The sequence below is a fragment of the Diplotaxodon limnothrissa genome, linkage group LG15 (assembly GCF_057381915.1).
Source record: "Diplotaxodon limnothrissa isolate DT_005_m linkage group LG15, D_limnothrissa_male_GT1.1, whole genome shotgun sequence".
NCBI classification, from domain to species: Eukaryota; Metazoa; Chordata; class Actinopteri; order Cichliformes; family Cichlidae; genus Diplotaxodon; species Diplotaxodon limnothrissa.
This window is the reverse complement of record NC_140610.1, coordinates 13,865,882-13,891,971: the sequence shown is the minus strand read 5'-3', so window position 1 is coordinate 13,891,971 and position 26,090 is coordinate 13,865,882. Positions and strand designations below refer to the sequence as shown.

The 26,090-nt window shown below is 40.4% G+C and overlaps 1 protein-coding gene across 1 annotated transcript in view; it reads right to left on the bottom strand.

Moving 5' to 3' along the window:
• Positions 1-26,090, bottom strand: part of eva1aa (eva-1 homolog A, regulator of programmed cell death a) — a 74,530-nt gene that overhangs the window by 29,756 nt on the left and 18,684 nt on the right. Inside the window, exons 2-5 of the mRNA XM_085371797.1 lie at positions 24,592-24,815; positions 22,411-22,534; positions 19,399-19,551; positions 11,824-11,967 (exon numbers count right to left, since the gene is read on the bottom strand). Coding sequence (XP_085227923.1) covers positions 11,824-11,967; positions 19,399-19,551; positions 22,411-22,534; positions 24,592-24,815 — 645 coding nt within the window. The remainder of the gene's footprint in view (positions 1-11,823; positions 11,968-19,398; positions 19,552-22,410; positions 22,535-24,591; positions 24,816-26,090) is intronic.

Sequence of the window (26,090 nt, the reverse complement as noted above, 5' to 3'; positions counted from 1 at the left end):
ACTTCTCTTTAAACTTAACTGATAATAATATCTCTAAATCCTTGGGTGCATCTTTGAACTCTAAGAACTGTGGGGCATGCATTTGCTTCTTAAGAAATCTAATGTCCTTCTTGAAGGACATTCAAAGCTCGTCATTGCATGTTGGCTTGTTTTTGTTCTGTTCTCTGTCAAGTCAAGATGACCCTACACTGCTTCAGTAACGTTGAGATGCAGGCTCTGGGGAGGCCAATCCATGACTGATAGCGATCCATTGTGTGTTTTTCTATTCAGGCTAACACTATGCCAAGTTTTTGGCTAAAAGCTCTTTGGGAATTACCGTGTTGACAAAAAATGAGGGGAAAAGCAACCAATGTCCAAGGGCAACTTTGAAAGACCTTGACAGCCTGGCTCTTTGGAAGGAAAATATAAAGAAATGATGGGTGACTGAGGACTTTTGGATGTAGTTTTACATAGTACTGGACAAAAACTTGACAAGATATGATAATCATATTCTCAAAATACTAGCAAACCAAAAAATATGAAAGTAAATATGCATTAACTAGAAAATACATTTGAATTTTAATTTGTTTCTTGTAAACATTTGAATTTACACTTTATTTCCAGCTTAAGATATCCTGGGAATTACTCTCTTTGAATCCCCCCACCCAAGACTGCCCCCTCCGTTTACAAATATTCTGCCTTCTCTCTCTTCTTCTCTGTCTTTGTCCACCACAGAAAGAAAACTGAAACCAGCCACAGACTGGAAAGCATTAGCCTGCTCCCCCCCCAACACATCTGATTCAACCCTCCTCACACAAATGAAAACAAGAAGTATGGATCTCACAGAAAAAGCAGAGAGTAGTTTTTGCCATGGGCACACAATGACACAAAAACAGTAGTGTGCACCATTTAACGAATGTGTGAAGCCGACAAAGTTGGCAGCAAATTCTCGTCCGGAGCTTTGCTTATTTTGCAGTTTCCAGCCCAACAAAGAAGCAGTTGCTCATTTGTGAACACCAAGCAAAAAGACCACAGGAAGGGGGCAGACGTTTGTGTTAGTGTGTACAGTTTTGTATATTTTATCTGAATTTGTCCTTACATCCATGCAAATGTGTGACTGTATGAATGTTAACTTCACTGCATGCTTCGATTTTCCTTCATTTGTAAAGGAGGTAAACAGCCCGCAGCTAAATGCAAAACATTCCTTCACTCTGGAAAGAGCTTCATATGTTTGGGGGCTGGAACAGTTACAGGGACATAAGTGGCAGCGGAGCGACAGACCCCAAAATGCTCATCAGAAAAACCCCTTATAACTAAATCGAATAGTCACGACTTTTATGTGACCAATTTGTATGAAACTGGTATAAAAATCTGGTTTAGGATAAACTTGTAATGTAAAAGTCTGAACAATGAAGCTAAATGGGCAAAACATCATATAGAGAAAAGGATTACCATTAATCATTACTAGAATCTAGTAATAAAACAGTCAATATACAGTCTTACATACCTCTGAGGTAATGCTTTGTTTCACATGAAGAATCTTTCTGAAGTAGTGACTATGTGTATGTTTCCCTCTGATTCTGGGCCTAATCAATGCCCTACAAACTACATCACAGAAACAATGCACAGTATTATCACCGTTTGGGTTTATCTTGTGTTTGGGTTAACAGATCATTACGCATATACAGACATGTGCAAACAGAGCTGTTGAATGCCTCAGAGGTTACAAAAGAGTTAACCTGACCCGGTGAGCGCTAACTGTAAGGTCTATCAAGTCACCTGTGCTATCTCTGTCTGTATCTTGCTTCTTCCCCGCCATGTTTACTAAGCAGTCTGTAGTGGGATCAAAGTGTCTGGCTGGCTCACAGTCCAGCTTCCGCTTTGCTACTTTTTTTTTCTCCTTCTGTTTTAATTTAAGGGGCTTTTTTGGTACCAGCCATAGTGAATAGCTTTGGATAGAAAACACTGCAGCACTGAGGGGAAAAACATAATGGCTGAGCTCTGACAATGCTCTTAATTTGCCTCGGTCATGGATGTTGGTCTCAGATACAAAGTTTTGCGTCATAAAGGATTCTTTTTCTTTTTACAGTTTTAAGCGACACAGTGAAAGAACAAAGGCGTTTTCGCTCTTTTTCACTTCTGACTGTAACCGGGCAAATTTGTGGGTTAGTGAAGTTTAGCTTTGCTTAAGTGCATTTCGCCTGGCAGACTGGGTGCTTTCTTAATATCTAGTTTAAGACACTTTATAAGTGCCACATCAGTTGCTGTAATGACTCCTGTTTATTCATGGTTTTCTTTAATAATCTTGCTTTTTAATTAAAAAAAAGGCTGTTTCTCTCTGTTTTAGTTTTTTCTTTTTATCTTGCATCGGATAAATTAAAGGCTCTAGAGTTTAAGTAGCAATTGACTTTTCCTTTAAACACATTCTGATTATGTGGCATGCAGCTTCGGTAATATGACATATTCTGGGCAGAAAAACAATGTTTACAGCTGAAGCTTGTGGCAGTTCAGTTGATTGCTTTTGAATACTTTGAATATAGCGTAAACCAAGCATTCCCAAAGTCAAAATTCATATTTCTTCTACGGATTGTATACAAAAGATGGTTGCTGCCAACACTTGAAACCTTGAATTAAGCATTGTGGTCATGTTCTTTTTTTAAACTGAACGTGTTTGTGCTTGACAGGCTCAAAAGGTACTTCTCAATCACAAGTCGGACTCGCCCTAAAGAATACACCCGCTTCATTGTTGATTTGACTTTAAATAAGACCGTCATTTACAGAGTGCACATTAGAAAGATTTAAAAATAGCAAAAAAAACCCAAAACCATAGACCATACAAAGGTCTATGGGGTTTGTTTCCTCACAGACTCTTGTAGAGTTGGGTTTCAGGGTTTTGTTTTTTTTGAAGGCCCTTGTACTTTGGCTTCAGTTTTCAGACCTCCATGAGATGTCCATCTTTTAGAAGTTACAATTTTTTCACAAAGAGACACTCTGTAACCTCTTATGGTAATAAAAGGTAGATGTACATAACATGGGTCTAGTGCCTTAAACCTGCATTCTAGCCACTAGGGGTTCTAGAAAAGTCTATAGGACAACAGCACTTCTGGCTTGACCATTAAACACTTTAATGGCTCAGTCACTCATTTTGGTGAAATTTTGGTTATTCTAAGTTTCTGAAAGGTGGGTTATCCAGTGCATGCTCATTAGTTGACATTAGCCAATAAGCATGCAATGTCATAGTCAGAGCCACCTCTTGCTTGTCACATCTTATTTGAAATGGTGGCTCATGGTGGCGACTGCCAAAAACAGAGGCCTTGAGGCTTTGAAAAGCAATGAGGGTGGCAGAAATGTGGGAATATGACAAAGGAAAGAGGGAAAAGACACTGACAGTGCCAGACATACAGTGGGGCAAAAAAGTATTTAGTCAGCCACCGATTGTGCAAGTTCCCCCACTTAAAATGATGACAGAGGTCAGTAATTTGCACCAGAGGTACACTTCAACTGTGAGAGACAGAATGTGAAAAAAAAATCCATGAATTCACATGGTAGGATTTGTAAAGAATTTATTCGTAAATCAGGGTGGAAAATAAGTATTTGGTCACCTCAAACAAGGAAAATCTCTGGCTCTCACAGACCTGTAACGTCTTCTGTAAGAAGCTTTTCTGTCCCCCACTCGTTACCTGTATGAATGGCACCTGTTTGAACTCAACATCTGTATAAAAGACACCTGTCCACAGCCTCAAACAGTCAGACTCCAAACTCCGTCATGGCCAAGACCAAAGAGCTTTCGAAGGACACCAGGAAAAGTATTGTAGACCTGCACCAGACTGGGAAGAGTGAATCTACAATAGGCAAGCAGCTTGGTGTGAAAAAATCAACTGTGGGAGCAATCATCAGAAAATGGAAGACATACAAGACCACTGATAGTCTCCCTCGATCTGGGGCTCCACGCAAGATCTCATCCCGTGGGGTCAAAATGATCATGAGAACGGTGAGCAAAGATCCCAGAACCACACGGGGGGACCTGGTGAATGACCTGCAGAGAGCTGGGACCAAAGTAACAAAGGTCACCATCAGTAACACACTACAACGGCAGGGAATCAAATCCCGCAGTGCCAGACGTGTTCCGCTGCTGAAGCCAGTGCATGTCCAGGCCCGTCTGAAGTTTGCCAGAGAGCACATGGATGATACAGCAGAGGATTGGGAGAATGTCATGTGGTCAGATGAAACCAAAGTAGAACTTTTTGGTATAAACTCAACTCGTCGTGTTTGGAGGAAGAAGAATACTGAGTTGCATCCCAAGAACACCATACCTACTGTGAAGCATGGGGGTGGAAACATCATGCTATGGGGCTGTTTTTCTGCCAAGGGGACAGGACGACTGATCCGTGTTAAGGACAGAATGAATGGGGCCATGTATCGTGAGATTTTGAGCCAAAACCTCCTTCCATCAGTGAGAACTTTGAAGATGAAACGAGGCTGGGTCCTCCAACATGACAATGATCCAAAACACACCGCCCGGGCAACAAAGGAGTGGCTCCGTAAGAAGCATTTGAAAGTCCTGGAGTGGCCTAGCCAGTCTCCAGACCTCAACCCCATAGAAAATCTGTGGCGGGAGTTGAAAGTCCGTGTTGCTCGGCGACAGCCCCAAAACATCACTGCTCTCGAGAAGATCTGCATGGAGGAATGGGCCAAAATACCAGCTACTGTGTGTGCAAACCTGGTAAAGACCTATAGTAAACGTTTGACCTCTGTTATTGCCAACAAAGGTTATGTTACAAAGTATTGAGTTGTATTTTTGTTATTGACCAAATACTTATTTTCCACCCTGATTTACGAATAAATTCTTTACAAATCCTACCATGTGGATTCATGGATTTTTTTTTCACATTCTGTCTCTCACAGTTGAAGTGTACCTCTGGTGCAAATTACTGACCTCTGTCATCATTTTAGGTGGGGGAACTTGCACAATTGGTGGCTGACTAAATACTTTTTTGCCCCACTGTACCCAGTGAAAGTGCTTGATTGTTTTCTTTGAGTTGTTGAAACATCTGTGACTGGTGAGAGGGAACGAAACCAAAGGCAAAAGGGGGAAAGAAAAGTCATAGAAACTATGAGAACTTTAACAGAAAATGTAACACCTTTTCTTCATGTGTGCTCAGATGTGTGTGTCGATGTTTATTTATCACGGATTGACCTCCCCAGAGAGCTGTGGGACCATCTTGATGGAAAACGGTACAAAAGGCAGCCGACATCCAAACAAGAGCTTTGAATGTCCTTCCAAAAGTCTGGAGTCCTGAAGACTACTTGAAGACATTAGAAGAAAGTCTGCCTAAGAGAGGTTGTTCTGTGTTGAAGAATAAAGATGGTCGTGCCAAACTGACTTTCAAGCTTGTCCGAAATGAAAAAAATTCTGGTTTTGCCCCACTTACCGTCTTTTCATGTATGTTTGCACTGCTAGTTTCCATTTCCTAGCAAAATATAAAGATATGAACAATGGCTCAAGACTTTTGCACAGTACTGTATACCTGGTAAATCACATACATCGTTCAATGCTTGTGCACTCTAGAGTGACAGCAGACACCAGATGCTGTGAGTCAGAAAGACATGGTGTAAGCCAGACATCAGCTGACTGAACATGTTGGCAAAACATGAAACCCGCAAGCTCTAGTGTCAGCAGACTACAAGAAACTCCTCACATGTTCTTCATCCTCTTCCAAAGAATACTTTTTACATTAGTCTGTGACTTCACAAGCTACTGTAGATTAGTGGTGTGTTGAAGGGACAAAAAAGGTCAGCAAAGATGATGTTATACTAGTCAAAACCAATGCCATATATGGCTATTGGCTAAACCCACAACAACTACTATTAAGGCAACACACCCACACAGGTCAGGCCAGGTCACGTGCTTTGTGTTTTCTCGCTGCAGTGTTCATGAGTGTGCCAATTGTGGCAGTTATCACGGGGTTTCTGCAGAGTCAGGCTTGTGTTACAAGGCTGGGGAGCATTTAGAGCTGCCTCTACGGCCTTTGTGCTCACTTCTCCGCTCACTAAACTCAGACGCAATGCAGATCACATTTTCCAGGTTTACTGGTTGTATTACCCTCATAAAATACTCAATGTGTGGGGTTAGTTATAAGGTGTAAAATGGCATAATCGTGCAATAAGAGCCAGAGTCGTCTGACGTTACCTAGGAGGTATTTAAGGGTAAAGTTAGGTCGTGGATAAGTTGTTGATGCCATACTTGGTACATTTGCATTAGGCCAGCTGTAGCAGAGCACACCTCTGCTGGAAGTGCATTCAGGTGAATACATAGTCAAGGAATTCTTTGTTTCCTTAAGCCATGAATATACAGTGTGGACACACTATGGAACCTACTTAAGTGGAATAATAAAATATTTGTACAACTCCAGCTTACAGGAAATTTGCTTTCATTTTTGCATCCTGAAAGCTCCTTTGTTCAAACTAATAATGAAGTCACAAGCTGATGCTGAGTCATTCATAATAAAACCAAACAGGATGAAAGAAAATTAAATAACGGTGATGGTTATTTCCAGAAAATGTATAAATAAGTCCTTAAGAGCAAAACCTAGCAACTTGTGCCTTCATACTCAGACGAGCCAACAGTAAATATATTTATTTGAAGATAAATAATCTTTTGATCATTGCATTCACCATGATCCTATTTTACAAATGACTTTTTCTTTTTTTAAGATGCCTTAAAAACACCTGAATTAAAAAACTAGCAAGACTGTTATTGATGCTAAAGATTAAGAATTTAGGTGAATACTCAGATACTAAGCAATATTAAAAATTTCTATCAGATTAGATAGTCATTTAAAACAGTATTGATAGCAACAGCGCCATATTCGCCATATGCCCCTTCCCTCACTAGCAGCTGAAATGACTGACATTCACAGCACTGAATAACAATTTATGAGGAATTGAAATATTACATTTCACAGTTATCATTAATCTTAATTTGGATAGCACACATGCTACCATTAGCCATTTAGCTATTAGCAATTTCTCAACAGCCACATTAGCTGCTGTTATCACTGTGGCCAATAATAAAATTACAGTGTTAATGTTGGAGCTAGGCAGCAAACATGATCAGTCCTGCTCGTCTGAAATGTTAATAGACATGATTAGTTTAACAAGATAATGCAATTATATTCATCTTAAAAGTTTTATGTTTGTTTTAAAGCCCCAGATAGAAAAGAAAAGCCTACAATAACTAAATAGAAATAGTGGTAGCTCATATTACCAGCTCCATTTGATCAACAATGGAAATGTAGTCCCAAGTGATTAGAGGCACAGCACGATCTCAGAGAGCCTTAAAACACTGATGTCTTTTTTGCACTTTCTAAGAGAGTCTTATATATACCTTACAATTATGTTACTTTATTTTGTAAGACAACTTAAAAACAAAAAAAATAAAAATACTTCTAAGTTTCACGTTTTTTCCCCCTTGTATTTTCCTGGGTAACTGTACTGAGTTTGAAATTCTAGTGTCTTGATAACCCTAGTATGCATGTCAGGTTACACATGCTGAATAAAGGTGAATACCATACTTTGGTATATTTTGGGACATATGACCACCAGTCATACAGCTCTAGGATACGCTCTAAGGGGGAATGATGGGGCCCAGCAGCAACTACTGGCTGCCCAGCTGGACTGCAGCTCTATGCATGAGAGCCTAAATAAACATCAACCTCAGTCTCTTTGCTGACAGGACATGAATGTGTGTGGGGCAGCCAGAGGAGTTTGTGGCTACCAGCGGTCGCATGTGTTCCTCAAGTATCTATGTCCATGTGTATTTGTACGTATGTGCGCGTGAGTGTTCGTGTCCACATAACCAACTTGGAGAATTCAAACCCTCAAGTTTCTGAATTACATCTTTATCTTCCTCTCTTTCCCCCAGTTACATCTAAATCAGCCCCCGCTGAGCTATGTCTGGCAGCCACGGCCTCCACTGCCCGTCCTTTGTCCGTTAAAAATACCATCGGTGCACTCCAGTGACCACACCTCCATATATCTCTGTATTTCCGCATCACACTAAAGTTCAAATACTACAAGAAAAAAGATTAAGAAACAAATGTTGAAAACATAATCACTGGTTTCTTTTATTCTGTGGCTGTTCATAAAGTTAGACTGCAAAATAATTGTACAAGTGAACTACAAAATCACTATGGAGTGTACATGTTTTTGGCACATGTAACTGGCGTGATAGACAGCACGGCGGCTTATTTTTGACTGTGAGGGGCACTATGAAACCACATATACTCGACTTTTATTACTCGACTTTTTATTCCACTGCTAAAGAGGAAACGATTTGTGTTTTTAGCACCATTTACATGTCTGTGCACCTTTGTATGAGCAACATTATGCAAAAAACTACCCATCGGAATTTCATAAAACTCGGTGAAGAGGTGGGGCATGAGCAAACAAAGACTTCTGAAATGACTTATTGTCTTTTAAAATCGCATGATAGGACACCAGGCTTGGTGCAGGATCCACGCTGAGTGAAGTATTTACAAAGTCTACATTAGAAAACAAATAGAAAATAATGTTTATCTGAGCATCTACATTTTGACCAGCTCTAAGAAAATGACACTAAGCCATGAACTGAGATAAACTTAGCTCATTAGCTCTACTTCATTGCTTCACTTCCATGTTTGGTCCAAAGGCCAGAGAAGTGGTGGAAGTTCTTTATATCAAGAACACATAAACTATATTAATGCACTCATTATACTTTCATTAGGATTTTTGAGGGATCCTATGTCCATCAAGCTTTCCATAACCTTTTATCCCCCTAAAGCCTGTGCTACATGGTTCAAAAGAGGCTGTGTGGCCTGATCAGCATGACCCATTATAACACACCTTTGAGATCTGAAGCTTTAATAACTCTCAGGCAAGGAGAATAACTGTGCACTGGGTAGGAACTGGGAGACCCTTGACACTTGAAAGAGAAAGATTCATCCAGATACGATCGGATTAGCATGGGGGATCCATAAATCATGTTTTTGCAATAATTCAAAGACAACACCGTGTTTGATGGTATAAAGACATGCACATACAGAAACAGGATGCCTTCAGGCTGTCTGGAAAAAGAGAGTTATTGGCAAGATGGAAGAATTATGTTGCAGAGCTACAGGACAGGCATATTGAGCTCTTCTAACTATACATTGCCAAAATATTTCCACCTACTCTGTATTAAATATACATATAGATAACTGTTGAGTGAGGCAGTTTTTCATTCCAACATCAAACATCTTGACAAAGTAACTAATGAGTCATAAAGGAAGATTGTTCAAAGCAGTCGCAGCGGAACTTTGCTTTCTGCAGAAAGCAGACTCATTCATCAATCTTCAGGAGGAGAGAGGCAAATACTTTCAAGCTTAGCCTATGAATAATTTGGAATACAGGAAGCATTCTTACACATATATTTTAAACATCATCTCCTTAAAATATTCAAATGTTAAATGAACTGCACTCAGTTGGACTCCTGGAGAGAAAATAAAGCTTAGGGATGATGTAAATGATGCTTGACGTAGTGGCTGTGCAGAGTGTGTATGTGTGATCTACTGGTAGACTGATGGCAGGTTCCAGGCCATTTGCTGCTGTTTAATTCCTAAAGAGTAGATCACCCCTGGGGTTGTATGATGAAGAAGCTGGAGCTTGGACCCTGATGGAATTATAAATCAGAGGCAAGCTGAGGGCGATAACGAAGGGTGGATGACTGTGTGTGTCTGTGTGCGAGGGAGAGAGAGAGTAGACACGAGTACAGAGGTGTCATGACTTTTCTTTTTTTTTCTTTTTTATCTGAATTTTGACTGAAACTGAGAATTCTGACTTTTTCCCCTCAGACGTCTAACAATCTATTTCTGACTAATCTGTAGCTCCTAGGGTAGTGGTTGTAAATGGTGCTTGACAGTGGCGTGTGTGTGTGTGTGTGTGTGTGTGTGTGTGTGTGTGTGTGTGTGTGTGTGTGTGAGAGAGAGAGAGATCTACTGATAGACTGATGGCAGGTTCCAGGTCATTTGCTGCTGTGTTATTCAGAAGGCATTCCAGAGGGCACCCCTGGGGTTGTATAGAAATTCTGACTTTTTGTTTCTAAAAACTGTGAAAAAATCCGCATTTTCCAAAAAATGTCATAATTCTGGGATTTCTTTTTAAAGTCATGACCAAAAACATCTATTCCGTGGCCCTAATCCTTGTCTTACTTTTAGAATGGTTCAAAAGCATGAAAATAGCAGTTTATAGTCCATTAAAGGTTCTCAACACAGGGCATAGAGAATCACAAACCTGAATACTCAAAGTTAAACATCTAACACATTGTAGATTTTAAAACATAAGTGCAAAAAGTAAATTCTGAACTATAATAAACCTAAGATCAATAAAATATTTGCTAATAACAGGTATTTATTTGAAAAGGCATTAAAGGTGCGATTTCTTTCCGGTGATCATGTGCTCTCAGTCAGTTTGTAAGTCAGTGCCAGTTGGAACAAAGCACACCACCACACTCACACATGCACATAAATACCACCAATCATGAGCGGACAGACAGCCTTCATCCCCTACTCTGACAAAAATGGGGTCAGTTCTGCACACATTCAACCACCAACGAAAAAAGGATCCCCCAAAATTATCACTCTGAGAGAGCCTAAAGAAACCAGTGACTTCATGTCTACTGCAGTTATACTGATTTACTCACGTTCAACCCTCTCAACTCCCACCGCAGCCCAGAAGACCTCCCTCTCCCGCTTCCCCATCCCCCTCTGTGTGTGTTAGCATCTTACATCCGTCCTCTATCTCATTTGTCTCTGAGGCCCTACAGACACTCACACATTTACCAGCCAAACTCAGCACCAGAGCTGTAAGGATAATACACTGTGCTATCAGTGACAGATAAGAGAGGTCAGACACAGATTCATTCCAAACGATTCCATAAACACAGTTGAACAGTCTCTGTATTCTTGTCTGCAATGACTAGCTCACAGTTGACGGTTCTTGGAGATTCAGCATGGAGGATCTCCAAAACCAGACTATAAACAAGCTGTAAACTCTCATGACAACATCAAGATACAGATTATCCCCTGAAGCAAGAAATGACAAGAACTGTATAGCAGAAAGGCAGCAGAAAATTACTTACACCACACACAAAAAAATCTCAAAATCTATAAAATAAATTCAGAATTCAGATTGAAATGCCAAGGCAAACAACAGAACGAATGTTACTTTGGGTGTTTGGGCAAATGGATTTTATGGATTTAAGAGATTCCCGGGCATGGTGCTGATTGATCCGTTCCTGTCTGTGTATGTATACTTTTGTGCATGTCTAAAGCATGTGGTTAATTAATTACAGTCTTGACATGTCCAGATTAGCTCTTGGGAGGGGAACTGATAAAGGAAGAAGATCATTAATCTCATCCTTCCGCACAGACATAAGGTCTAAACACAATATCCAGTGCTTAATGTAGTTTTCTTCACTAAAGATCTGAGGTGGAAAATACATGTAGAAGCATTTAAATCCTCGAATAGTTTCCTCATTTCAGTAAAAAACTATTTCCGAAATTATTTTATTGTTTCAGTTTCCTTTCAAAGTAAAAATTATAAGCCTAACAAATTATCCCCCTGTTACCCATATTTATTCACCATAACCACGATCATCGCAGATGATAATCATATTTCTGCAACTACAGCAGAACCCCTTTTAGTGTCCCTCATCCTGAAACTGGGGTCCAACATGATGGGCAGGAGTGCAGCTGATAAATTAGCAAACATCACCCCCTGGTGGCAGGCAAAAACTAAACCATGAGTATTGGTTTCTTGGGGACTCACCACAGGTGTAGATGACGCTGAGGTACTTCCTGGTGCCAGCGTAACACGGATCTCCAAACTCTCTCGTGGAAGCTCGGATGAGACAGGTTTTCTTTCCCTGGCAGCGGTTGGTCAAAACCTGCAGAGCCACGGACGACTGGCACTCTGGAATAAAAACAGAGATGGGGAAACATATGTAATACTCTGTTGTAAAACCCACATCTCAGTAATGTCTATTCCACTGGATCATCAACTATAGTCTACAGAAAAATTCCACTAGCATTGTAAAATGTGGATTTCTGTTAAAAATACAGGCAAACGCATTTTTAAAAAAATGAAGATTTCTGTTAACATATTTTCTATATAAATGGACTGAAAGTCCAAACTACTTCCCCAATAACTATTATCAATTTACATTTCTTATGCTCTGTGTTCTTAGATGGCGTGACACTTACAAAGACACACATACACACACATCTCAGATCCCATGATGGAGTTTGTGTCCACATCAGACCCACATAGAGAACCTTCCGCAGGCCTTACATTGTCTAAAGGATATCTGATCCAATACATGTGGGTGTGTGAGTGTTTGTGTATGGAGACCAGTCAAAGTAATGGATACGCCTCTCATACATCATCGCTAAGCACCAGCCAACTCCTCTCCTCGTTTTTTGGCTTTGATTTCATTCCTTTATTCCATAATTGTAACACAGCTGCAGAAGATGACATGGCACTTCTAAGCCAATAATCTGCAAATGAGTTAAGCAGCAAAGGAAATATAAAAGTACTCAAAGGTGCAGTCCCAGTGGAATTCCCATTCTACATATCTCCACATGACTCCAGTGACACTAAGGATAAAGGTGTGAGAAGCACTAATCAACTCCTGTTGTGGTCTTGTGGGAATGTGGAGGGCCCTTGGTTCCACATGGATGCTTCCCGGGCCCCCCACGGGCCATCTAACCCCTAAAAACAACACAAGGAAATGAGCCTTTGAAAATGGACACTCGGCTGTCTTGGTGGCCCACGCAGAAGGAGAAGTGCAGAAAAAAGCTATCGAGGGCATGCTGGCTAAGACTTAGTTCAAGTGTCAGCAAGCCTCAACAAATTATGGCTAAAGGTTAAATGTCATAGCCTGGAAGTGTTTGAGGGTAATCTAGCGGTCATGCATAATATCAAAATTGGGAATTCCTTGGATGGCCTGTAACCGTGCAGGCCTGTCTTATAAGCAGGAGACTTATTTTACAGTTTATGTTATATAACTAAATTGCGGGGAAATCTGTTCCATAAATCTTGTGTGGTTACAGGTCACAGCATATGCAAAGCATTAAGCTTCTCAATGAAGTAAGCCTGAATCACTGTTGGTTCAACTGGACACAGATCAAACGGGTACACCCCCAGCTGGAGCTGACATAGTGGAATTCCCAACCAGGATGTAGTGAGGTGAAAGCCTGTGGGAACCAGTGAGAGTAACTGGATATGAAGGACCATAACTCAAAGGTGGAATAATTCCTGCTGTCACTTAAAACATGTGGAGTAATGTAAAAAAAAAAAAAAGTTCATTTGAATTCTGCCATCAGTCTTAAACTTATGGGAAAAACTTGGTTTCTAATTTGTTTATAATTTTTTTTAAATTATGAAAATGGCAACTCAACTTTGTTTTGATTTAGTAAATTACTAATTTTCTTACCTTACCGTTAAATTTGCAGTGCCAGACTTTACATGTTGAGCTGCATCCTGAGGACAGGACAGAAGTAGGACTATGGTACAAGTCATTAAGTACATTTGACGTGCAGGTACATCTAAGTAAAACCGCACAACAGATGAAAAAAGTTGCACGGTCACACGAGCCTTGATTTCTACTGCAGCATTCAGAGGAAGCGTCAGAATGTGCTTAATCTGTGCGTCAGAATTCACCCTGGCTCGTATCTAAGGTTCAGCCAGCTGATGGTGGCATAATGGTGTGAGGGATATTTTCTTGGCACATTTTGGACACCCTAGTACTAGTTGATTTCAATGCCACACCCTTCCTGAATATTGTTGCTGACGATATCCATCCCTTTTATGACCGCACAGTAACCATCTTAATATGGCTGGTTCCAGCAGAATAACTCACCATGTCTCAAAGCTTAGATCATCTCAAACTGATTTCTTGAACATGTACTCAGTTGGCCTCCTCAATCCCCACTTCTCAATCAAAAAGGGATGTGGTGAAATGAGAGATTTGCATCATAGAACAAATCTGCAGCAACTGTGTGATGCTATCATGTTAATATGGAACAGAATCTCAGAGGAATCTATGCCGAAATAACACAGGTCTGAAAGCAAAAGGGGGTTCAACCCAGTATTACCAAGGTGTACATAATAAAGTGGTGAGGAGGCGTTTAATGTGAAAGTTTATTATCCATATTAGCAGTTTATTATCTGTTTATGTAAGACAAACTGATAAGCAGTCTGTGTCTATGACAGAGATCAATGTTGTAACTATTGGCTTTTATTTCCTTTATTAATCACATTATATTTTTCTACAATATGTACATTTGTACTAGTTAATTTTATGATCACTGTTTATAGCAATATATAAATATATTACCGCCGTTACATAATTACATAATTTCCTTAGGGCTTAATAAAGTATTCTGATTCTGATTCAGTTCAATAACCTCCTGCTCTGACGAATGTGCCTCAATTTTCTCTGCCGCTCTTTTTTCCTGTCCGGAGGGCCTGACAAGCCAAGTCCACTGACAGACAGACCCCCATTAGCTGCACCTTAGATTCGCTGACTGGGTGATTAGCTGAGCACAGAGCTCACAGAAAATGTGGTGGGACTTAGAGGTTCAGGAGCTGATAGAGAGGATGGAGACACACATGTATTCTTTGTTCACCAGCTCAGCCACACACAGAATTTCTATGTAGTTTAAAAGAACACTCCCAAGGGCCTGACCTCCTCTGGCTCTCATTAGTGGTCTTAACACAGAGAGACAAGCATACAACAGTTCCCCTCTCTCTCTCACACACACACACACACATACACACGGCATGAATAACCCCTGTTACCTCTAACCTTTACCCTCTCCAATTTTCCAAGCTTGGGCCACCACCCCTCTATCCTCCACACACCCAACAAGGACAGGACTATAGCTCAGAAGAGTAGGCCCATAGTCAAGAGAAGCAGCATATGAGGAAAGGGAGGAGCTTCCTGGATACACACACACATGCACACAGATTCACATGCATACACAAACAAACACACACTTACTCTCAATGATGACTAATTACAGCAGGAAACATAAACTGAGGTCACACACAGAAAAGCACCTACAAGTACTTTTCTTAAAAGGAATTACACAGTTCGAAAAGTTACTGAGCTGATTTCCTAATACAATGAAAGGGCGATTCTGGGTGGAGAAACCACCTAAAGCTGTGTGATGTGGCATTTCATGTCATTCAATTGTTTTAAAAGAAAAAAAGATAATAATTTATCCAGTAGAAAGCCACATCTTGAGTTTCACTCATCACAGAGCACATGTATTAAGCCTGATGTCCTGTAAGGTTAGTGCATTTTCACTGTCATACATTCTGAGGTTGGTGTACAGCAACTGTGTGTTTTCAAATAAACGCAACACACCTCAGAGCACATACATATCCAAACACACAAATGAACACACACGTGCAAAGAGTACAGCAACCTTTCCTAGTAAATTGTCACTACAACCACCCACGCACACCTTTCCTGGAATTTCAAGACAATGGATGGAAAACACTCGACTCCTCTTTCGTTCTGACTCATCGGCAATACGTATCATTTAATAGGGAGGTTTAACTCATTGTTGTGGGATTTAAACTCTTTGTGTAATAGAAGAGCGACTTTCAGATATGGTGATAAGGTGAAAGGATCTGCACACGCCAAATGCTTTCAGTAGATGTCAATGATACATTGACAGACAACCTTTTACCCAAGGTAACACCACACGCATTTACCCCAAAATGTTCTTTCACTTCTCTGGAAACATATTTTACAGCCAGACATAAACAATACTTTTCAAAAGTCTTGAGCCACCCCTCATATCATCACTTTTTGCTTGCAAGGAGCAGGAACTTGAGTTTTTTTTTAAGTCATCTTTAGCTATAGTAGTTTTTCTTTAAACATTGGCTGCTTTTTCACTCATTTTAATTCCAGTCCTCGTCCCTGACCATTTTCAGATGACTCTTTTGTTGGTTAAGCCAATTAACACCAACCTTTGAATCATTCATGCATAAAAAAGGCACCTAATTCAAGGGATGAACCAGCATTGTGTCTACACTTAACAAACAACTTAAAATGTATCTTTAGGCACTTTGTTACAAGCAGCCTGTCACAAAAACACAAAGTTTGTGTCCATTACTTTAGCTGAATCTGCGATCAGAAGACTATTTAAAGAAATTATAAGAAATTTTGCCTAAAGGAGTTCGGGCTCTGTTTAAGAATAAAGGTGGTCATATTGAATACAAACTCTATTTTTGCCACATATGCTGTACTCCTATGCATGTTTCCAGAAATAACTCCAATTGTTTGTTATATTCTTAGTAAAATACAAAGGGCTTGATGACTTTTGCACAGTACTGTACAGAGGATTTTGCTTGTGTGGGTTTGTAAGGCGATAGCAAGTTATGTCACAATCATTCCAGCAAATCAGAGAATTTGGTATGTGTGCTATGTGTGTTATCACCTTAACCCTGCATGAGCGTGTTATCATAGAAAACATGCAGCCTGAGAAATTCATGATAGCCAGTATACAAATGTCATTGATGATATTTTTGCAAACTTTAGGAAAAACAGTCAACCAGTAACAATTTGTTGACAGAAATCTGTCAACTCAGGTCTTTCAGGACTGATTTAAATAGACAGACCTGCACATTTAACATAAATCTATATCTATATCAGCAAAGTCCAAAACAGCATAAACATGCTACTTATCTGCTCTGCATCTATTAGTGTCTGCAATAAATACAGACAGAGTTACAGTGAAGTATCTCACACCCTAAAAATGGAACAAGCAGTCCAAAATGGAAGTATTAAAGTGTGCAGCTGTGCACAATAATCTAGTATCCAACCTGCAAATAGACTAAAGTCTGAACCATCGTTTTCAAAGCACACACTCAAAAGGGAAAGCACAGTGGCCTTCCTTTTATTTTAGAAAAAAAAAACACACTCTAAGATCCTGCATGCCAAGCATGGGGGGCTATTTAGATGTCAAGAGGTATGTATCGTGGTAATGGGGCAGATGAGAGAGGAGGGCTGAAGCAGGCCCCTTTACTTTGAGGATTCTTCATCGCCGCCAAAAGCCGTCCAACTCCGCCACTCCCACCCAGAAGACAAGATCAAAGAATCCTTGTGTTGTGAGTACATGTCTATGTACATACTTGTTTTTTCCTGCTATACTTTTCCAGGACTTTTGCATTCAAAAGGAAAGCAGACAGTGGTTTTCCATGGCATAAATTCCTTGCGGCAAATCTAATTAAGTTAAATAAGTTGACTAGAAAATTACCTCCAGAAGACATTTGTTTGTTAGACAACAGCTAGCACAAGTTATCACAAAAAATTTCTGTCTATTTGGCAGGTGGCTAGTGTTAAATTGTCTAAATTTGTGCATCTAACAGTGTACAAGCAAAGCACTGTAATATTCCTTAACATTACACTATGCACAGCATACCTGGGCCGTGCAGTCAGCTGTGTGAGTTCAGCGGTTGATCCCACACCTCAGGCTGCAACTTTGCCAGGAAGGTTTGAGAGATTACCATAACCTATTCCGTTTAGCACATTTGAACCTGCATTTAAGGAAACTTAAATTCAAAACAGACACAAAACCAACTTGCGTTTACAGCGACTGCCAACCTCAAGATTAATTCAGACATGCAGAACCACAAATACACACATGCAGCTGAGGCTCCACGCTGCTTCGGGAGGGTAAAAAAAGAAGGGGGAAAGCATTTAGAAATAATTAACAGTGTTTGTCTAAGCTGTCACTTAAGACACCCTCACTTCCTGCTCCAGGTGACATGAGAGCCACATTAAAGATAGAGATGACAGGGGAAATCCCACTACAGCACCACCAGACTGTCTGGAACAGCTCAGGGGGTGGTTGTGGGTGAGTGCAGTGTTTACATGCACACACATGTGTGTATGTGATGGAGAGAGGAAAACTCATTCTATAAAGTGGGCGAACAGCCGTTTGTGTGTATCTGAGTCTCCAGTCGACATAAACACACTAATGGTGAATATGTGATTTTTCAGTAAACACCACGTCTCCCCTGCTTCAATTAGATTTTTGATCAATACTCAGAGCTACTGTATTTAACCCCAGAGTCTGAAACCATATCTGAAACCAGCCCTGTCTCACCTGCTACACCTACTTGCCACATGTCTGGTCCAATGCTTTCTCCTTGTACAGAGGAAAAGACTACCTGACAAAAGGGTCAAGGCCACCACAACAGCACCTGTGGTTAAACTAATACTAATAGTTGCCACGGATCCAAGTTTAAAGTCATTAACATTCCTCTAAACAAGGCCAGGGGTACATTTGGGTATCCCATGCACTCACACATGCACATAACAAACATGCATACTTGGAGGGAACTCAATATGTTCCTTTTCAACAGTCCAAACTCAGTGCTTTTGATGACAGGGACATCTGATCTACATTCCTCCTCATTCCCCTGGCAATGTGTGCACGTTAGTGTGTGTCTACCTGATGCTCAGTGGTGGTTTTCTTTATCTCAAAATGCTCCGAGAACAAGATGATGAAATGACAAAAGGTAAATTGCTTCTAAAAGTGAAATTATCAACCAGTGATTGTGGAAGAAGTGCAAAGAGGTTTGAATAGATGACATCAGGGATGGGTGTGACAGACCAGTGTTTGCTCTAGAGCCTCTCAGTCAAAGAAAGTGGAGGAAATGAAGGAATGAAGGTTTCCAAACCACAACAGCATCTCAAGGCAATATCGCCCACGTCAAAGACATTTCATGAAGGGGGGATTCAGCAGGTGTTTTGAACCTGACTGTATTTGTAGTTCTCTTTGTGGTTCACTGGAGTTCGAGTCCAGGCGTGTAACGCTCATTATTAAAACCTTTTCATTTTTCACATCTGCTCAATGTAATGACACCTGAATGTTTAGATTATGTCTTCGCTGCAAGGCATTTTTGTCTTTTAGCAAAAAAACGGCGACCTGAAGTTGCACTCTTCCCATTCATTAATATGTATAAGAGCATTAGCACGACAAGGAGACTCTTTTTAACTTCATGCAAACACATGTAGGCCTGATTTGCAAGCCAAGCTAGTGTCTTGTTTTATGACTCCTTACTTATTACTCCTCCCCTGACCTCGGACTGACCCCTAAATTGATTATATGAGGAATGATACAAATGTGCAAAAAGTGCCACCTTTCATGAAAATACATGACACAATCACACGATCGAGGCACCTTTGTAAAAAAGGAAGTCATTGAATGATCACGAACTATTAAAAAAAACTGCCAAAAAATACAGCTTTCAAGAGCGAAGTAGATTTTTAAACACTGCATACTTGAAGTGACAGAAAAGGAAAACAAGAAGGTTTCTCACCCACTGATGGAGACCTCCTGTGGAGAAGGGGACACTCGAGGGTGCCCTGCAGAGTTCGGCCGAACATGGCGGAGTAGACGGCGATCTGCATTCCCTGTTTGCAGCTTAGCCTCATCTTATCTTCCTCACAGACCACCTTACTCTTATACTCATCTGTGGATACAGAGAGAGAAAGAAGAAAGCTTGTCAACCAAAAAAAAATTATTTAATAATATTTGATATAAGTTTTCATTTCCTGGATATTTGCTGATTAGATACAAATTAGAACCACTAAATTAGAACCTCTGCTTAGCAGTTTATCATATGCGCAGAGCACAGACTCCATTTTTCATTCAGAGTAATGGGCATGAGACAGAGGGAGGACAGATTGGTGGACATGTAGAGCCATGCAGAGGCATTCCTCTGACACATCCACCCAAAGTGACCTGTGACAGCAAGAAGTAGCTCCACTGGCCTGCAACTAAAAACACAACAGCAGAGTGTTTCTATATCCATGTGGGAAGTGGAACAGGAATGCAGAAAAGAAAAGTGAGAGCGAAAGCAAAGAAAATGTTCAGGACTAGTTTGTTATACTTCTTTGTGATGGACTCACTCTTGTTCTGTCTCAGACCCTCCCTGTTCTCCTTCACTAACACCATCCTCTAGCCACCTCTCTTTTCAGAGGCAGTGACACCTGCCCGTTGCACCTCACTAACACCCCATGCAGCCTTTCTCTCTTCCCCCCCGAGAAGTCATTGGTTAAGTGACAGTGAACAAAGAGCTGCTGATTGGTCCTGGGGTCCAGTGGAGAAAGGAACAAGTAGGAAAGGCAGGGGGATCAGTGGATTAATGCTGAGTTGTGGGCACTCTTGTGTGAACTTTTGCACAGCTCAGTGCGGCTCGGCTCAGCACAGGACTGAGCGACGAATGAATACTAGAATCAGGGTGGGATTACTGCACTGCTGTGGCTCCCCTCCGGAGTGATACTCTTAACTTCCTGGATCACAAGGGGAACGATGGACAAGGATAAACAGCGAGGCACGCAAAAAGCGGGGGTTTTTTCAGATAAAAGAAGCAGCACAGAGGGAAGTCACACGGATACTGATGCCTAAATTAATGCAGACTTTATAGAAAAATTATAGAAAAGGTTTTCCCTACAAAAAGTAGTTAAATGAGAAATACATTTAAATACTCTTGCCAGGTCTGACCCCCTTATGCTCAAGAGTATTGTTTGGGATTTCCATCTGAAACAAAAAGCTTAAATTTAGTCAGTAGCAAATGCAAAAGTGTGAGGCTAGAGTGAAACAGCGTCAATATATGAATGAGATATACTTAAGAAAATTTTGACCAGCATTAAAGCTATGTGTCTACCTGCTGCAAAGTATATAAACGGGATAAGCAAAGTCACAGCATGTTTTTCCAGTTGAAGACCAAACGTTACTATTAACAGGCTGCCATATAACGGTCAAGCTGCTGAAACAGCAAAATGCTCCTTACTGCATGCTACCATGAATGTCATCCAAGCCAAGCCATACCAACTTTATTTATAACACTGTCATGAATCGCTGTGTGGCAGGCAAGCAGGAGTGGTGGACCCAAAATGCAGAACTCAGACACGGAAGTGAAACTTAAGGCGCAGCTTTATTGCTGGGAAAAACCTCGTACAAACTAAACTCACCAAAAGAAAACCAAAAGGCAGAACAGAGGAACCAAGGACTGAAACACTGGAAAGAAACACTAAACTGGAGCAGGAGACCAAACACTAGGAACATAGAAGCAGAACACACAGCTAGTTGAGGGTACGACGCGACACTGACACAGAGAAACACAGGGCTTAAATACACAGACGGCAGTAATCAAGGGATGAGAGACAGAAGGGGAACACACCTGGGAGAAATCACAGCTGACGAGACAGGGGAAACGTAACTGAGCACACTCACATATGACACAAACCTTCACAATAAAACAGGAAACTCAGACACATGGAACCAGGCAAGACATTGAACTAAACAGACAGATTCACAAACAGATGGGGTGACACCATAGACAGAGACAGACTCAAAGGCAGACCAAATATAACACACAGAACTCAAACAATAATAATCATCATCATCATAAACTAGAAAATGATAACTAAAAGCGCTGGGTCACCGACCCAGGACCATGACAAACACACTTTAAAAACAGCAACCACTGACCAAAGTGCCGAACATACGAATAGAAATACATGCTAATAAAAATAACAGAAAATAAGAGAATTAAATTCAATCAGAAATGACAGATTAAGATGAAAGATGGCCTCTATAGTTATAACATATTATAGAAGGTCTCCAGTCACAGCTGGAGAGGTGTTAGCTAGCTCCTTCCATCTGAGGTTTTTTATAACAGATACAGATTAGACAGCCACGATCACAACAGATATAGTCTCTTCATCCAGTGAGTATGAGGCTATAACATATGGTTGTCAGTGTCCAGTACTGATTGATGCAGATTCAGTATTGCCTGTGCAGCCAGCCTTATTCCTCAATTGTTGCCAATATACTTGATTTCAAATATATAGCATGTCCACTAATTGACATAGTGCTTTATCATGACAAACAATGGCACTTTGGCTTTTGGGTTAGCTACACATACCACATCCTGATGCTAGATAAAGTAAAGAGTCAGTAAAGAGTCCAGCTGTGTTGGAAAAACCTATTATGAGCATCTACTCTACGGGCATGTACCTCACAGAATGATGAAAAAGCATAATCATCACCTGTAATATATTAAAAAGTATAGCTCAGCCCCAATTTCTATTTCAAATTCAGATATTTATAAGTGGCTACAGGGGAGAGCCTTGGTACACAATTTTAAAGGTTGATTTGGGATTTCCTTTGATTGTTAGTGTACTAGTTTGGTTTTGACCTGACACCACCCTTGTGTATTGTGTATTGGCGTTGTGAGGGGGGGAAACAAAGAAAGAATGGTTCAAGCACAGGGAGGGACAGAGATTTTTGTCACTGTCACAACGCGGGGCGACGAGGGACTTACTCGGTCTGCATTTGTACCAGACAATTAGGTATTTACTGCTCCCAGGACACTGGTCCGTCCCAAACACGCGGCTGTTGACAAGGACTTGACAGCTCCTTCTGTCTTGGCACTCGTCCTGCATTTTCTGAAGCAAAGTGACACAAAACGGGAGAAGAACAAAGGCACGTTTAGAGGGAAAACAACAAGCCAATGATAGTGAGACCAGCAGCAAAAAAAACCCTAAAACCACTTCAAACAGGTTGCTTATAGCTATTAGGGTATATGGCATCAGTTCACCCACTTCGTTTTCTCATGTTTTAGCCTGCTATAAGCCCAGTGACCAATCCAACACACAGGAATAGCTGAAAGGTTTCAGTTCAGAGCCTCCCTTAAATTAAATATTAAAAGAGTTGCATTAGTTATGAAAAAGCACGGAAAGAGACATGAATTACCACTGAAATAGTGCCGGGGTAAGATAACAAACGTAATTTGTGGACTTCCACCTAAAAACACACTAAATAGACAAGAAGGTCCTCACTGTGGTGCCAATTAAGACTAATACGTCTGGAAATATACTTTTTGTTGTCAGCAGATCTAACAAGAAAACCAAATCAAATAATGAAACAATAAGCACTGAATGAGAAGTCTTATTCTTCTGTGTACGTCCACTGTATTACATAAACAAAAAAACACAGTAAACCACTGAACTGAATTAGCTGTTACATTAATAACATGCACATGGCTGGGTACTGATCCATGCTTGCAAACAGGCAGTAAATGCAATATTTGATCCTGTTTGTTACAAAGTATATTTAAGTTTGTGTTTTTTAAAGAGCGATATCTTTAGGAGAAACGACCACATGTGTTCGTGCTGAAGAATTAATTATGTTGCAAAGTGATGGCCATTGTTGGTCTCTTTTATCAGACTGCTTCAACTCCGTTTAATCCACATAGCAACAAATTAAAGTCTTTTCACAGCTTTTCAAATAGGAAATAAATAAGATCACGCTCATTTTTGAGAGGATCTCCCCGCCACACACCAAAATTCCCCTTTTGAGCATGAATCTGGTGACAATAAGTAACCTTAGAAGGCTCAGTGAAGGTGTTCATCTTCCCAGACAAGTTTCAGTGCCAACTGTGTTGACAGTCAGAAAGAATACAAAATAAGACAAAGCTTTTTACTGAATACACCAAAGAATGACTCTACATATCACAGATTAAGCACACAGCAAAGGCTGAATTTTCACATCCATCAGACTACATGCTGAAAATCTAAAAAAAAAAAGATATTATTGAATGCTATTGCCAAAATTTCACTGTGAGAAAGTTATGTTATGTTAATTAAACAATTATGAACTCAGTTACTGGCAGACAGAAATGAATTGATTAATCTGCCTTTTTACAGCAAAAATTCTAAATATTTGCTACTTGCAAAATCTCTATGGTGTAAAGTTTGATTGCACAAAAAGTAATGAATCAGTATAAATGGGATTTGAAAATAATTAGGTTAAAAGATAAGGACAAATGTCACTTGGTCAACCTGAGGCATCACTAAACAAGCATTAGTAGATGGAGGCATTCTTTCTGTAAGGCCAGCAAACCAAAGGTCACGAACAGGTGGTGCTCATGTGGGTGGCACGGCAGTCATTCTCTCACTTCGACACAATGCAGCCTCTGTGTCTGTGCATTCATGGCAGCCCTATCTATTATGGAAACGGAGGGTGTTTGATGCTAAAAGGCAGGGGAGCCTAAGAATAAACCGAACAACTGAATGAATGCCGAACAGGATGTGTTTGTGCGTGTTTGTGTTGGTGCTGCAAAGCGGGTCTCCTTGTCCAGCCGCATCCCAATTTGGGAGAGGATGCTAAAGCAAAGACCCCATGAAATCGCTTTGTGTCACAGGAACATACAAGCCTGCTTCCTCTTTAGAGAGTGTAATTTGCCGGAAAACGTTCCCACAAAGCATTACATAATCGTTGGTTCTCCAGAGTTTAACCCTTGGCTAATTTGAACCTTTTACAGAACACTTTCTCTCAACCCAAAAAAGAAAGGCAGTGCATTAAGAAGTGACTTACAGAAGGCGGGATGCCAAATGTGGGAGGAGATTCTTTATTCTTAGGAAAAGTCTGGTAAATACCAACTCAATACAGTTGTGAATAATGATGATGTAATAGCGCAAAAGGAATGAGCCTGGCTATTTACCTGTAGTGCAGTGGACACAGAGCAATATCGATCATCCTCCCGAGCTTTATAGGAGCTTAGGAGGGCCTGGTAGGTCTGAGGGCACTGCTGGGGATCAGAAGCACCTCTTCTTCCATAGAAAGCTGACTGGATGGTGATGGTGGCACGCGAAGGGCAGCGCACCGTCAGGAAGTCTCCGTCACAAGCCCTCACTGTGTAGTTCCTCAACACTTTGGACAGATAGCCTGTGAGAAAGCAAGAAAGCAGAACCGCAGACATTCATTTATTGCACATTAAACAGTACCATCTGTTGATAATTAATTTCTTGATACTTAACAATTTTAAGCATTCTCGAGTTGTATAATTTTATGATGCACTACTTAATCTCTTATTCCATCCCATTTCCATATGCAGAGTTGTAACCATGCTAGCCTAGCCTTCATTTAAAGAACTACATCACTGCTTCCAGCTCAAAGATGCCTTTAAAGCCTTGACTAGTGCAGCAAAAAAGAAAGTAAAGATTTATCTTATTCATCTGTAAGTTTTAGCCCTTTTGTTATTGCTACAGAACAAACTGCTGTGTTTTATATTATAAAAACATGTGCAAAGTATGATTTTTAAAACATGAAACTATTATTCTTTTATAGAAAGATTTTGCACCGGAATTGAACTGAATTAATATTGATCCAAGAACAATTCTGAAACAAAGTCTTTCTGGAATGACCTGTCGTCTCTTATTCGTAAACCTTTAATGTCCAACTCCACATGTTCGATATCTATTAGCATCTCATTTGTTTGCTGGAAACCATGTTTTCTTGCACTATGCAAGGCAGTTCATGTGAATAGACATGTTATATAACCATTTCATGAAACAAGGAACTCAGATGCTGCTTCAAATTAAAGAAAAGGTTTCTTTCTTCCATTAAGAGTCTTCGAGAGCTGCCACTCGGCTGTCAGTCACTCCAGAGGACTCCTCACAAAGCCACCATTAACATTCCAGTCTGTGAGAAGGAAACAGATAAAGAAGAGAGCTGATCCCTTGGCCGCTGCCATATAATGTCTTTCTCGACCGTCTGGCTCATTTATGAGCTGGCTGCCAAAGAACACTTTGCTTCTTCCATTTGAAAAACTGGCTGGAATTGTAAAATCCAAAATTTAAGGACTGAGTTAATCTCTTTTCTCTGAAGTTATAAAGGTCTGCCATATCTAAAAGGAAACGCAGCCACTTTTTGTTAATCCAGGTGGTAAAATATGTTAAAGAGCTACTTTTCAACAAAAGAAAACACATTCCAACGTAAGCTCAGCCTTCTTTCTGCAGTTAATGCTCTGCAAACATGTTTACAGAGGAGTAAAGTCACACATGTTCACACACAAAGTGGACGCACTCTCATTCAATTACCTTTATTTGGTTAGGGTTTGGTAGAAAAGAGGAAATAACACCAAGACAGCGTTCATTAACACACACATTAGCAGATGTGGACTTGCAGAACATACACACAAAACACACACATTGTGCCCTT